This window comes from Carlito syrichta, unplaced genomic scaffold, assembly GCF_000164805.1.
Source record: "Carlito syrichta isolate Samal-C Ts95f unplaced genomic scaffold, Tarsius_syrichta-2.0.1 Scaffold130367, whole genome shotgun sequence".
NCBI lineage: Eukaryota > Metazoa > Chordata > Mammalia > Primates > Tarsiidae > Carlito > Carlito syrichta.
Window position 1 is genome coordinate 42,407 of NW_007074463.1, and position 12,209 is coordinate 54,615.

General features: G+C 59.3%; 1 protein-coding gene across 1 annotated transcript in view; it reads right to left on the bottom strand.

Annotated features, from left to right (window-relative positions):
* Positions 1–12,209, bottom strand: part of KDM4B (lysine demethylase 4B) — a gene marked incomplete at its 3' end in the record, with an annotated part of 77,810 nt that overhangs the window by 42,403 nt on the left and 23,198 nt on the right. Inside the window, exon 5 of the mRNA XM_021707987.1 lies at positions 18–67. Within this exon, the coding sequence (XP_021563662.1) occupies positions 18–67 (50 nt within the window). The remainder of the gene's footprint in view (positions 1–17; positions 68–12,209) is intronic.

Below are 12,209 nucleotides of genomic sequence, written 5' to 3' on the forward strand. Positions count from 1 at the left end.
GCAGGCAAGTCACCTACCGATGGCCAGCCGCTCCAGGCGCTTGCCGTGCTCCGGAGGGATGGCGTACCTACGAGAGAAGGGAGGCACGTGAGAGGAAGGCCACCCTGTGTGGCAGAGATGCGGATGGCGCACGGGACACACATGACACATGGCGTGGCCAGCACCGTGAGGACGGGGCGGCAGCGGGAGTGGTTGCCGGACAGAATTCTGCAGGGAAGCAGGCAGGGTGGGGGTGGGACGAGGAGAAGGCTCGTGGCCTGTGATGCGCTCAGAACATCGGAGCAGAAACCCTCCCTGTGAAGTGACACCAACCATCGAGGAAGCTAAAAGGCAAAAAACGCGCGAAAGCGCAGCCTGGAGCTGTCGAGAACAGGCGGGCTCCACTGTGGGCTGCCAGCCGTCTCCAGCCGCGCCATCCGTCTCCTCACGCTGGAGCCAGCAGGGAAAGGCAGTTCCAGGAACGAGACAGCGCGTGTGTCACTCGCTTGGGAAGTTTCATCTTACACGCTTTACATCTGAGAGATCACCAGACTCGTCATCACAAGGAAGATGTGAGGGGGAGTTTGCAAACAGACGTCCCACGAAGGCTGCGCCGACACCGTGACACACCGTGCGGGACCCTTCCCGGGGAATGGCAGGCACCAGGAGCCACGGCGCGGAGGGGTGAGAAGCCTGGGTCACCCAGCTGGCCAGGAGGTCCTGGGCAAGGGGAACCTCCCTTTCCAAGCAGAAGTCCCCGACAGGGGCCTGGCTTCCGAGCCCTGTCCGTGGCTTGCCCGGCAATCGTGCCAAGCCCTCCCAGCCAGGATGGGCCGAGCACACGGGAGCACCTGGAGCGCGGCCGCTCTTGCCACCTTCCCTAGCCAGGGAAGGAAGAGGGAGAGCGTGAACCCCGAGGTGGCCGGGGGCCCACGCCCCTCGGGAGGTGGCTGGTCCCTGATGAAGCAAAGGTGGGCGGGCGGTGAAGCGGTCACATGCAGCCTCTGATGGAACAGGGCCTAAGCGACGAGCTCCCTCGGCTCCCAGGTCTGCCCGGCACCTTCCACGCTGCTTCTCAGGTGCTTTCTGCTGTCCAGAGCCGAGGCTGCTCTTGCTTGAATGGCCTTTTATCACTTACACAAAGACCCCAACAGTTCACCCCAATCCCAAGCACCTTGGTGGGATTACTGGCCCCGCAGGGAAGCAGGAAGTCCCGCTCCTTTTGGGAAGGCGCTGCCGAACGGAAGGAACCAATTTCTGGCTCCAAGGCTGTGATGATTAATGCAACATCCCCAGCCCACAATGCTGCCTTCACTTAATTACCGCCTGTAATTGGGAGTTGTAAAGATAAGATTAATTGAATCTGGTGGATGTTAAAAGTTTAATACATCGGAGCGTGGCTGCCGTGTTATCGGGAAACACAGACTGCGGGAGGCCGGCCACGCTCGGAGAAGCAGGCCCCGGAGAGACCATGAAGGCTGGGCCAGGAGACAGAGGGCCACAGAGCCTTCTGGACTCTGCCGCTGCCCCCACCAAAAGCTGGCGTGCCTCCCACCGCCTGGAGTACCCAGCGACAGCCCTGACGCCCGCAGACCTGCCCCCAGCCGACCCTGGAGGACTCGGGTTGGAGGAGAACCTCCATCTCCAAGAGAAGGTGCCAGAACAGGGCTCAGGGCCTTGAGGAAACAGGGCTATGTGGGGGCTGGAGGGTGGCCAAGGCCCATCCACGCAGGGCCGTTGACAGGCTGCCCAGCTCTGTGGTGGGCAGCAACTCCGGAACAGGACCTTGAGCCCTATTCCACGCCCAGCCCTCTGGGTACCCTGGGACACCCAGTGCAGAGGACGGGGACACGCCGGCACTGGCAGCACGGGTACAGGCACACAGCAGAACCCATAGTCACCACGGGAGACATCTCAGCCACCCCTTGGGACCCCCAGAGCACAAGCTCAGCAGGGTCCCCACCCAGGACCCCAGAGTGAATAGCACATGTCACCTGCCACAGCCCCCCCAGCCCACACTGGGCACCTCTGACACTCGGCCATGGCTCTGGAGGAAAAAAAAGAAGAGGCAGTGATTTGGGTTGAAGATGTGTGTTCCCCGTGCTCTGAGCCAGGAGCATCTGTCTGGCTATTAGAGCGTTCTCAGGGCTGTAAAACCAAACCGCCTTTATTGGTCTCTAAGCGGGGAGGCAGTTTGGCTCCCTGGGAGTCGGTCTATCACAAGGTCAAGTTTCATGCTCCGCTCTACCGTCTGTGGCCCCGGGAGGCCACCTTTTGGACGTGGCAGCCCCCACCTGGTGGCGACGGCTCGTGTGTCCTCACACCTCCTCCGATGCTTGTCTCAAGACTGGCCAGAGGACAGATGGCCCTCCAGGCCACAGCCCTCTCCCACCACTATCCTCTGTCCAGCTTGGGGATATTGCTGGCTCAGTGTCCAGCGCCAGCCCTACCCAGAAGCCCCCACGCCAGCCTCCCTGTGCTCCAGCTCTCCATCCCTCCAGGGCCGGCCATGTTGTGCCCTCTAGAGCCCTGGAGGCCAGAACCTTCCGAGACCACATCGGCCACGTCCTCCTCCCTCCTGGTATCCTCTGAGGCCTGGGGCTGCGTCTGGCCGGCCCTCTTCCATGGTCAGCTCACGCAAAGCCAGAGGCAGGGTACAGAGTCTGCAGCCCAGCACACACGGAACAGGGGAGCCCAGAGCCAGGAAGTGCAGCTGCTGGGACCTGCGAGGTACATGCCAGGGAGAGCGGGCTGGGGCTTCTGAGGACAGAACTAGAAACACAGGGCATGGGGACAGCTTGGCGTGCCAAGACTCTTCTAGCAGGCCGAGCCCTTGTGTGTTCGGGCGGGGACTGGAGAGAGCAGAGGGGCTCGGTGAGAAGATCAAATGCTTTAGGCGAGGTCTGAGGCGTGCAGGGGTGGGACACGGCCCCCTTGAGTGGGACAGAAGGCCCACGCAGTAACGCGATGGCTAACACACTACTACCGGCCCCAAAGCCTGCAGGAAAGAAGTGAGATGCAGCGGTGACATGCTGACGGGGACATGGTCAAGAGGGAAAAATGCCTGGCGTGGGCAGAGGCCGGCGGGCATGAGAGGCTGGCCTCCCGCCCCCTCTGCCTCCCCAGGTAACTATTGCATGCCTTGAGGTATTTGAGTAGCTCCACGTTCTGCCACCCCAGAAAGGCAAAGCGAAGAATGCACAAGCCAGCCCATGAGGCGTGAGGGGCCCAGGCTGCCCAGGGAGCCACAGAGGCTGGGCCCTCCAGCCTGATACGCTGAGAGTCTGGCCCCGGTCCAGACAACAGCAACAGGCCACATGGAGGTAGGGAGCACAGGAAGGTTGGGCCCCAGAGAGGTACCCAGGCCCCATATTCTTGCTTCGGCGCCGAGGCCGGAGGCTGAGGACATCCCACCAAGCTGGCCTGGCTGTGCTGAGACCAGGCCTAAGACCAGGTTGTGATGAAGCTGCCCAGAGAGCAAGGCCCTGACATCTGGGGCCTTCTCGACGGGGGCCTGTGGGCCCTAAAGAAAGCCCCGTGCATCCTCAGCAGGACAGAGGCCTCAGCCGTGCAGCTCGAGGCCGGAGCCTGAGCCAGGACTGAAGGAATGGCACTCCCACGGGCACTGCCACTGTCCTCTCGCCCTGGCCAGCCCACGGCCACTGTCCTCTTGCCGCAACGCCAGCTGGGAAAGAGCCTTCCTGTCCGCGCAGAGGATGCTATTAATAGTGTAATTTTCTTGGTGTTTTGTTTATCCCCCTGGAATGGCTTGATGGATGTGAATAATTACCAGACTATAAAAGCCAGCAAATGTGCTATTTTCTATCGCTCTAAATCATCAAACAAATAAAGTGTGAAACAGCATTTTTGAATATAATTTTCCCCTCTAATGGCTTAGAATTATTATCAAGAACAATGAAAATAAATAAGCAAATGCCTTGTGAGTTAAAAATTAAATGAGTGTGTCAGGAAAGGAACACAGACGTCTTGGGGAGCCAGGACCTGCACAGGGGCCATTAGTCACCATGACAGTGAACAACAGGCTTCAGGCCATGCAACGTGGCCCTCCCGATGCCACCCCATAGTGGCCTCTGGCCTGTGGCAGCTCCAAGTCTGGCCCCTTGACTGTGCACTGCAGAAGCAGGTTCTGGGCCCACCTGTCCTGGGCAGACGGAGTGATGGATGCCAGGGAGGCTGGACGGGCAGGTGTTCTGGGCGGGACATGGGTGGCAGGCAGCAGCTTCCCTGGCCTGGTCGATGCCCCAGCCACTGGGGTCCGGCCTGTCACTGTACAGCAATGTCCGACCTTCCAGCCCGAAGCTGAGTAGGGGTTGCCGGGACCTCGGCCGTGCCTTGCGTGGACAGGTAATGCCAGCAGGGATGGTCTCTCAGGTCGACAGAAAACCCATGGGGAGGGCAGTCTAGGACAAGAAACGTGAGCACAACGGGGCCACCCTCGCATCCCTACACCTGCCAGCTGCCCCAGGCTCCCCATCTGGGCAGCAAATGCGTGTCCACAAGGCCATTCCCAGCACCACCTCCCTCCCACTGCAAGAGGTTCTCAAGTTCACCAGCCCCATCAGAAGCTTGCAAATCCGCAAGCCCTGCCCTCATGTGGCTCCTTGGCCTCTGGAGTGACCCCTCAGTGACTCGGAACCAGGAGATGGGACAGCACGGTGTCGGCGATTTTTTTCCTGCAATTTGCATGACTTTCTGCTGGAGGACAATGGCACCTGGAATCTCATCCGTGGCCCGCCTGACAGCCTCTGCAGCACGAGGCACCCGGCCCCTAGCTGCTCGGATGCTGAGGTATCCCCCACCCCTGCCAAGGAGTGCCCAGCCGGCAGCCCAGCAGAGACATCAATGTAGCCCCACATGGGCTGGAGGCTGAGGAAGTTAATTTCACAGTGTCTGCACAGACTGGGCAGACGACGAGCCCACACTATTCAATGTGCTGTCACTGGGGACACCAACACGGAAGCAGAGCCACACATGCCATGCTGGAAGTGCCTGAGATCTGGTGCCACGCTGGACAGAGGGCACCTAGCAGAGCAAGCCACCCACGCAAGCCCGGGGGCCACAGAAGACCCAAATGCTGGGGGCCCCAAGCGACAGGCCATTGTGACTGCCACCCTCAGACAGAGCCTTGCCGTGGGGCACAGCCCGAGCCTCCATGGGGCAGTTCCAGCATGCCGCCCGTGGCAGGGGGGCACTGGCTAAGCAGGAAGACAGTCAAGCTGCAGAGTGGGCTGCCACCCCCCCAGCTATCTCTACCCACAGTCCTCAGGCAGCAGCCCAGAGATGGTGCTGAGGTAGCCACCAGACTCCAGGCATTGAGGCTGCATCGAGACACTGTTGCCAGGCTGGAGAGCAGGGGTAGGCTCGCGGCTATCACAGCCTTGACCTGCTGGGCTCAGGCAATCTTTCCACCTCAGCCTTCCAAGTAGCTGGAACTACAGGTGTGCACTATCATGCCCAGCTAATTCTTTCATTTATTGAAGAGACACGGTCTCACCAATTTGCCCAGGCTGGTCTCGAGCCCCTGGACTCAGGCAATCCTTTCATCTCAGCCTCCCAAAGTGCCGGGATGACAGGCATGAACCACTGCACCAGCCCCCGACTCAAAAAAATAATTTTTAAGACTGGCGAGCCCTGGTCCTTGCCCAAGTTGCTGGGCTCAGAGTCACAGACTCTCCTGGCTCTTCAGAGTACCTTCCGGGCTTGTGGAGCTTGAGGCGCCCACCAAGGTAACATGGGCCCATCAGAGGAGCTGGAAATCCTGGAAAGACATCACAGATGTCCCTGTGGAAAAGGCACAGGCCAAGGTGGTTCTACAGAGTGTCCTTCCCTACTTCCAAGCTAAAGGGACAGTGCCACCAACACACACAGATGCCAGGCAGGAAGGAGACCTCATGCCACCAAGCTCATGTCATGAACCTGGCCTATTTTCTGAATGGACGAAAGAATGAATGGGGAAACCCTATCATTAGCAGATAAGGACACACAAGAAAACGATAAGCCTGTCTTGCAGATGCAAAAATTCTAAATGCCATAGTACCGAATCAGGTGTAGTAGAATACTACAGAACCAAGAAGGGCCTATTCCCAGGGTGAAAAAGACCACCCAACAGATAAAAACCCATATAAAATTCTAAACATTCGGTATAAAAAGTCAAGTCCTGGTCAGGCTCAGTGACTCAGCCTGTAATCCTAGCACTTTGGGAGGGAGGCCAAGGTGAGTGGATTGCCTGAGCCCAGGGTTTCGAGACCAGCCTGGACAACTTGGCGAGACTTCGTCTCTACAATAAATAAAAAATTAGCTGGGTGTGGTAGCACAGGCCTGTAGTTCTAGCTACTGGGAAGGCTGAGGTGTAAGGATAGCTTGAGCCCAACAGGCCAATGACGGGGTGGCTGTGAGTGTGCCACTGCACTCCAGCCTGGGCAACAGAGTGAGACTCCAACTCAAAAAAAAAAAAAAAAAAAAAAACCAACCAGAATTCAAGTCCTGCTAGGACTGGGAGGGCCCTTTCCACTGTCACACTCCACAGCAAGGCACCCATTATCACTGTCTGGTGACAATACACTAGAGACACTAGCCAACATGATACAGCAAGAAAAAGACATGCAGGGTGGGACCACTGGAAAGTAAACTTTTAAAAAACAATAAGCTTCTACTAAGGAACTCTAAGAGAACAAACAGACTACAGAGTTAAACAAAGTTTAGCAAGGTAGTAGAATAATAAAATCATACCCAAAGAAAGTTTCAGCTGGGTGCAGTGGCTCTTGCCTATAATTCCAGCACTTTGGGAGACTGAAGCAGGAGCATTGCTTGAGCCCTGGAGTTCAAGACCAGCTAGGGCAGCACAGCAAAACCTTTTCTCCACAAAAGAATCAAAAAATTAGCCTGGCAAGATGGGGCATGCTTGTAGTCCCAGCTACTCGGGAGGCTGAGGCAGGAGGATCACCTGAGCCCAGGAGGTTGAGGCTGCAGTAGCCATGATAGTGCCACTGCCCTCTAGCCTGGGATACAAAGAAAGACCCTGATTCAAGAAAAAAAAAATATATATACTTTTTTTGAATCAGGGTCTCACTTTGCTAATATATTAGCAAACATATCAGGGCAGACAAGGGGACAGGTCCAAAGGCCAGGACACACAGGAACAGCCCTGGAACTGTCATGACAACTGGGGTCCCCGTGTCATGGGTGCGAAGGAAAAAGAGAAAGAACCCAACCCACAGTCTACTGGGAAGGTAAGACCCCAGAGAATCTGACCTAGGGCAGGAAAAGCCATAACACCCTTCCCCAAACACCCACGTGAGAAGCAGGAGTCCCCGGGCAGGCACAAGCTCTGGGGGGGGCTCAGCCCTGGCCTTCTGCTGGGCTGGCCATGCACCCAGTTTGCCCACTGCTCCGATATGGAGCCAGGCCTGGGCTGCGCAGCTCCACCCACCGCCCTATTTCTTTCTTTCTTTCTTTTTTTTTTTGAGTCAGAGTTCACTCAGTCACCCAGGCTGGAGTGCAGTGGCACGCTCACGGCCACCCCAGCATCGGCCTGCTGGGCTCAGGTGACCCTTTCGCCTCAGCCTTCTAAGCAGCCGGAACTACAGGCACATGCTACCACATCCAGCTAATTTTTTGATTTATTGTAGAGACGAGGTCTCACCAAGTTGCCAGGTTGGTCTCGAACCTCTGGGCTCAGGCAATCCTCTCGCCTTGGCCTCCCAAAGTGCTGGGAATACAGGCTTGAGCCACCGCACTCAGTCATTGCCCTGTTTCTAAGAGGAGAATCCCACGCTCGCTCTGGGGAGCCTTGTCCTGGGGAGAGCAGCCTCCCTCATCCTCCCCAGCACAGGGACCCTCCACACAACAGACACAGACACTTGTTGGGGACATAGGATCTGCCTGCGACCAGGGTGGCAGTTACCAGGAAAGAACCTCATTGAGCCGCGAGACTTTATCTTTAATGGATCGTTTCACGGGACAACAGGCGAGGGAATTTGGAGTCTTACACCAGCAGTGTCAATGATTTCAAATAATGACATTTTTATTGAAACACACAGGAGATCAACAGCATCATGGAATCACCCGCTCAGAGGAAGCGGGAGCCAGAGGGGGACAGCTACCACAGGGACACGGAGGCTGTGAGGCAGCAGCCACACCCCAGGAGCTGTGCTGACTCGCCCACAGACCCCTGAATCGGGCAGACCTCCCGAGGCAAGGGTGTCGCGTCTGCAGTTAAAGGCACCTAACCCAGTGCCAGTTTATTTTCAGCCCGTGAATTATTTTTATTATATGGCAAGACCAGCAGCACACAGTCACGTGCATGCTTGTTTCTGACAGTGCTGTTCCTGTCACCTCCCCGGGAAAGCGTGGGGTCTTGATGCAGGCAGGGTGTGGGAGCCAGGCCTGAGGGGAGCCATGGTCCGGCTGGACACGCTGGTGAGAAAGCAGGGCCAGTGAGCTGCCACAGCCTCACACTCCCAAGGTCAAGCTGCCTGAGTTTCTGGCCAGAAACAACTGGGAGGCAGCCCCCTCGTGCCCAGACCGCAGCCTCCTGGCGGTTGTCGGTAACCGAGCCAGGGGCGCCCTGGTTTATTTCTGTGAAACACACAGGATGGTCTGAAAGGAAAGAACAGAGACGGGTCTCCTGGGTGCAAAGGTGTCTGAAGGGACAAGGGCTGTGGCCCGCGAGAGAAAGGCCCGGAGCGGACAGGGATTAGACAGGGAGGTTGGCCTGCACAAGCCCACGGGGCAGGGCCTCGCTGTGGCCCCAGGGCCCCAGAGGAAGAGCCCAGGGGAGGCCAGGGAGGGGTGAGAAGCTGCCCTGACTGTGCCAGAGGCTCCCTGGAAGGCCAGCCGGGCTCTGGGCTGGCGCCCACGGCAAAATGCACTCACACAGGGTCCCAGGTGGCGGCGAGGGCACGAGGCCCTGGCGGCCATTGGTCTCCACGGCCAAGTGATCCCGACTGCTCTGGGCTGCTGAGGCCCATCCGATACCACTCCACAAGTTTGCCTCTATCTTCACCACTGGCACCCAGACCTGGCGCCAGCGGGGCCTCCTGAGACGCCTGTGGGCAGCCAGGCCCCTGGGGACCCGGGGACCCCCCACTGCTCTCCCCGAGGCGGCTCTGGGTGTCCTCAACTCACGCCCTCAATGATGGGAGCAGCTTTGCTGCGCGCGTGGGTTCAATGGTCTTCCCAGAGGCCTGGGGCCACCGGGGAGCACGCCCCTATTTGCTCCACTGGGGCTCGGCCCGTCGCAGGGCCCTCCCTGCATCTCAGGCAATTCGGAGGCCAAGGCTCGCACGGGTTAAGTTCGCTGGCTCGCAATCAGGCCGCAGTGCAGGCAGACCGAGCCCTCGGTGGGGAGCCGCTAAACGAGGGCCATTAGCGTCGCTGTCATCCGCCCCATCCTGCGCGGCCCCGTTTCATCGGGAGCCAGGAGAGCTCCATCCCCCGCTGCTGGCGAATGTGCAGGTGAGAGAGCGCACTCACACCCGATTTTTAAGCCACAACGACGCAGGCCGCCCGCTCTCAGCCTTGCAGCAGCCTCCCCACTGGGGAGGGGGTTTGCCATGGAAACCGGACCCTGTGCTCGGAGCCCAAGCCTCTGATGCCCATGGTGGGAGGGGTGGGAGAGACTCAGGTCGGGCCTGAGCCTATGGGGGTCCACAGACCCCCGCAGTTTGAATAAGCTCATCGGAACACCGCCTGGCGCGATTATCTGAAGACGGGAATTCACGCCCAGCGATGACATTTCAAACAGAACTAACAGCTCCTTAAAGTGGTGGGCAGGGACGGGACGCCGGCTGCCGCCCGGCACTGCAGCCTGGAAGCAGGCCACGCTCGCTGGCTCCTGCCTCTCTGAAGCAGAACGCCACGAGCCGCGCGTACGCCCTGCTCCAGCCCAAAGCGCCTGCCGCCCACTCTCAACAAAGGTTCAAATGAAGGGCCATCTGCTCCTGCCAGACCAAGCCCGTGGGGACGCGCTGGGGGCCGGCATCGCCTGCAGCCACGGCAGCAGGCAACAGGAGACTGGCATGCCACGCGGGGCCAGAGCTGCCCCACCCCCCACGTCCAGGCCCGGCTCCTCAGCTCCGGATCTCCACGGCCACTGCACCCTCCTGGAAAGTGAGCCCACGCCAACTCCCCTGCCCGGGACCCTCCCACGCCCTCCTGCGGCCGGCCACTTGCCCTCCCTCGCCCAGCTGCCTTGCCCCCTCTCCTCCACGGCCGCCGCAGCCCCTGGGCCTCCCTGCCTCCAGCCCAGGGTTCCTGGGCCTGGCCCTGCTCCAGCGGCTGGGTGGCTGCCTGGCCATGCCCCAAGCCCTTCCCGACGGCACCTGCTCCCGGCACAGTTCACACCGGGCCCAGAGCGGGGGCCACGTCAGGGGTCGAGCCAGCCCACCTCTTCTACAGCCTGGAAAGCCCCTGGGCCGGCCCCTGCGGGCCACCCAGCACCCACAGCGGCTGAGACGAGCCATGGCTCCTCCCTTTCCTTCTGGGCATGTGTGCTGACAACACTTCCCAGCCTTCCTTGCTGAGCTGTGGCCATGCGCCTGGACACTGGCCAATCAGGCATGAGCAGAAGCGGTAGGCCCCAGCCCATGCCCCACCCACCCAGCCGCCCAAAACTCCCATCACACCCTCTTCCCCTACCTGGACACCAGTACCACGATGACCTTGGATGCCACCTGCAGGTGGTGGCAGATCCTTTGGCCTCAGTCCCCAAATCCCTGTGTCGCTCCTTCCATCTCCCACAAGAAACTACCGGCTTCCATTTCGGCGAAGCAGGTTTAACTGGGTGGTTCCTTGGAAAAGCATGGCCCTTTTCTGTAAGAAAAGGGTCCTTTTGTCCCCACCCCTTCAAGTTCAGGCCGCCTTTGCCAGCTGGGGTGCACTCTGACCCCAAGGCCACCTGGTCCCAGAACCCGCAGGACAGAGTAGGCAGTAGGGAAGGTGGGTGGGGCCTGGCAGCCCGGGTCCCACAGCCCCCACCACATCCTGCCCCCCAGCTGGCACCTCTTCTGTAGACGAGGGCATGGGCCACAGGCAGGAAGGGGAGGGTCACACCAGCAGTGCCAGTGTGAGGCAGGGCCACCATCACGGCTATTTATAGCCAGGAACAGGATGATATACCTTTCCCACATGGCAGCAGGTGAGAGGATGACAGGGCTTTTGAGGTCGCCCCACGCTGGTGACAACCCAAATATCCTCAGTGGCAGGGCAGCACACAGATGAGGGCCAGTCGTACAATAGAGATTTCAAAGCCATGGAAGTGAGAAGACGGCCACAACTGGGAGGGCATTCACACAGGCTGCAGTGCCGCAACGCAAGAAATCACCATTGGTATGAAGTTCAAAGGCAGCAACCTTCACCCACAGCCAGCAACACACACATGCAGGACGGTGACAGGGAGTCCCAGGCATGCCCTTGGAGTCGGGGGAGGGGCGCGACGGGAAGGGGTGGGGGTCGTGCCCGCCCCAGGGCGGCTGTGGAACCATCTGACTTGTGCATACACACGCACAAGACCAAAAAGTATACACATCTAGCACATGCGCATTCCCGACCAGGCACGTCTCCCCAGGGAAACATCCATGGCAAGGGCAGCCCACGGCAGGCAGAGCTCTGAGCGCCGAGGCCCTGCGGGGCACACGCATGCGCTCCCCATTCCTCCCACGCTCGGGAGCAGCGGCAGGGGTGTCTGCAGATGTGACTAAGCCCAAGATCAGCAGACCTTGAGAAAGAGAGGTTCTCCTGCTGGGCCCGACGTTCCACTTCAAAGAGGACAGCGCGGAAGGGGAGCAAGAGTCGCCTGGCCACGGAGATGCCTGACACACACCACACAGGAGGAGACCAAGGTCAGTGTCAGCCGTGGCAGGGCACAGGAAGGCGGTGGCCCTGACCTTGACAGGAGGTGGTGAGAGGGGCCTCCAGCCCTGCAAGCTTCCTTCCCATAGCCCAGCATCCCATCTAATCGTGAGGAAAACATCAGGGCTGGACGCAGTAGCTACACCTGTCATCCCAGCACTTTGGGAGGCCCAGGCGGGAAGACTGCTTGAGGCCAGGTGTTCGAGACCAGTCTGGGCAACATGGCAAGACTGTCTCTATAAAGAAAAAAAGAAGCCGGGCTCGGTGGCTCAGCCTGTCATCCCGAGCCTTTGGGAGGATGAGGTGAGTGAATTGCCTGAGCCTGCGGGTTCGAGACCCACCTGGGCAGCGAGACCTCA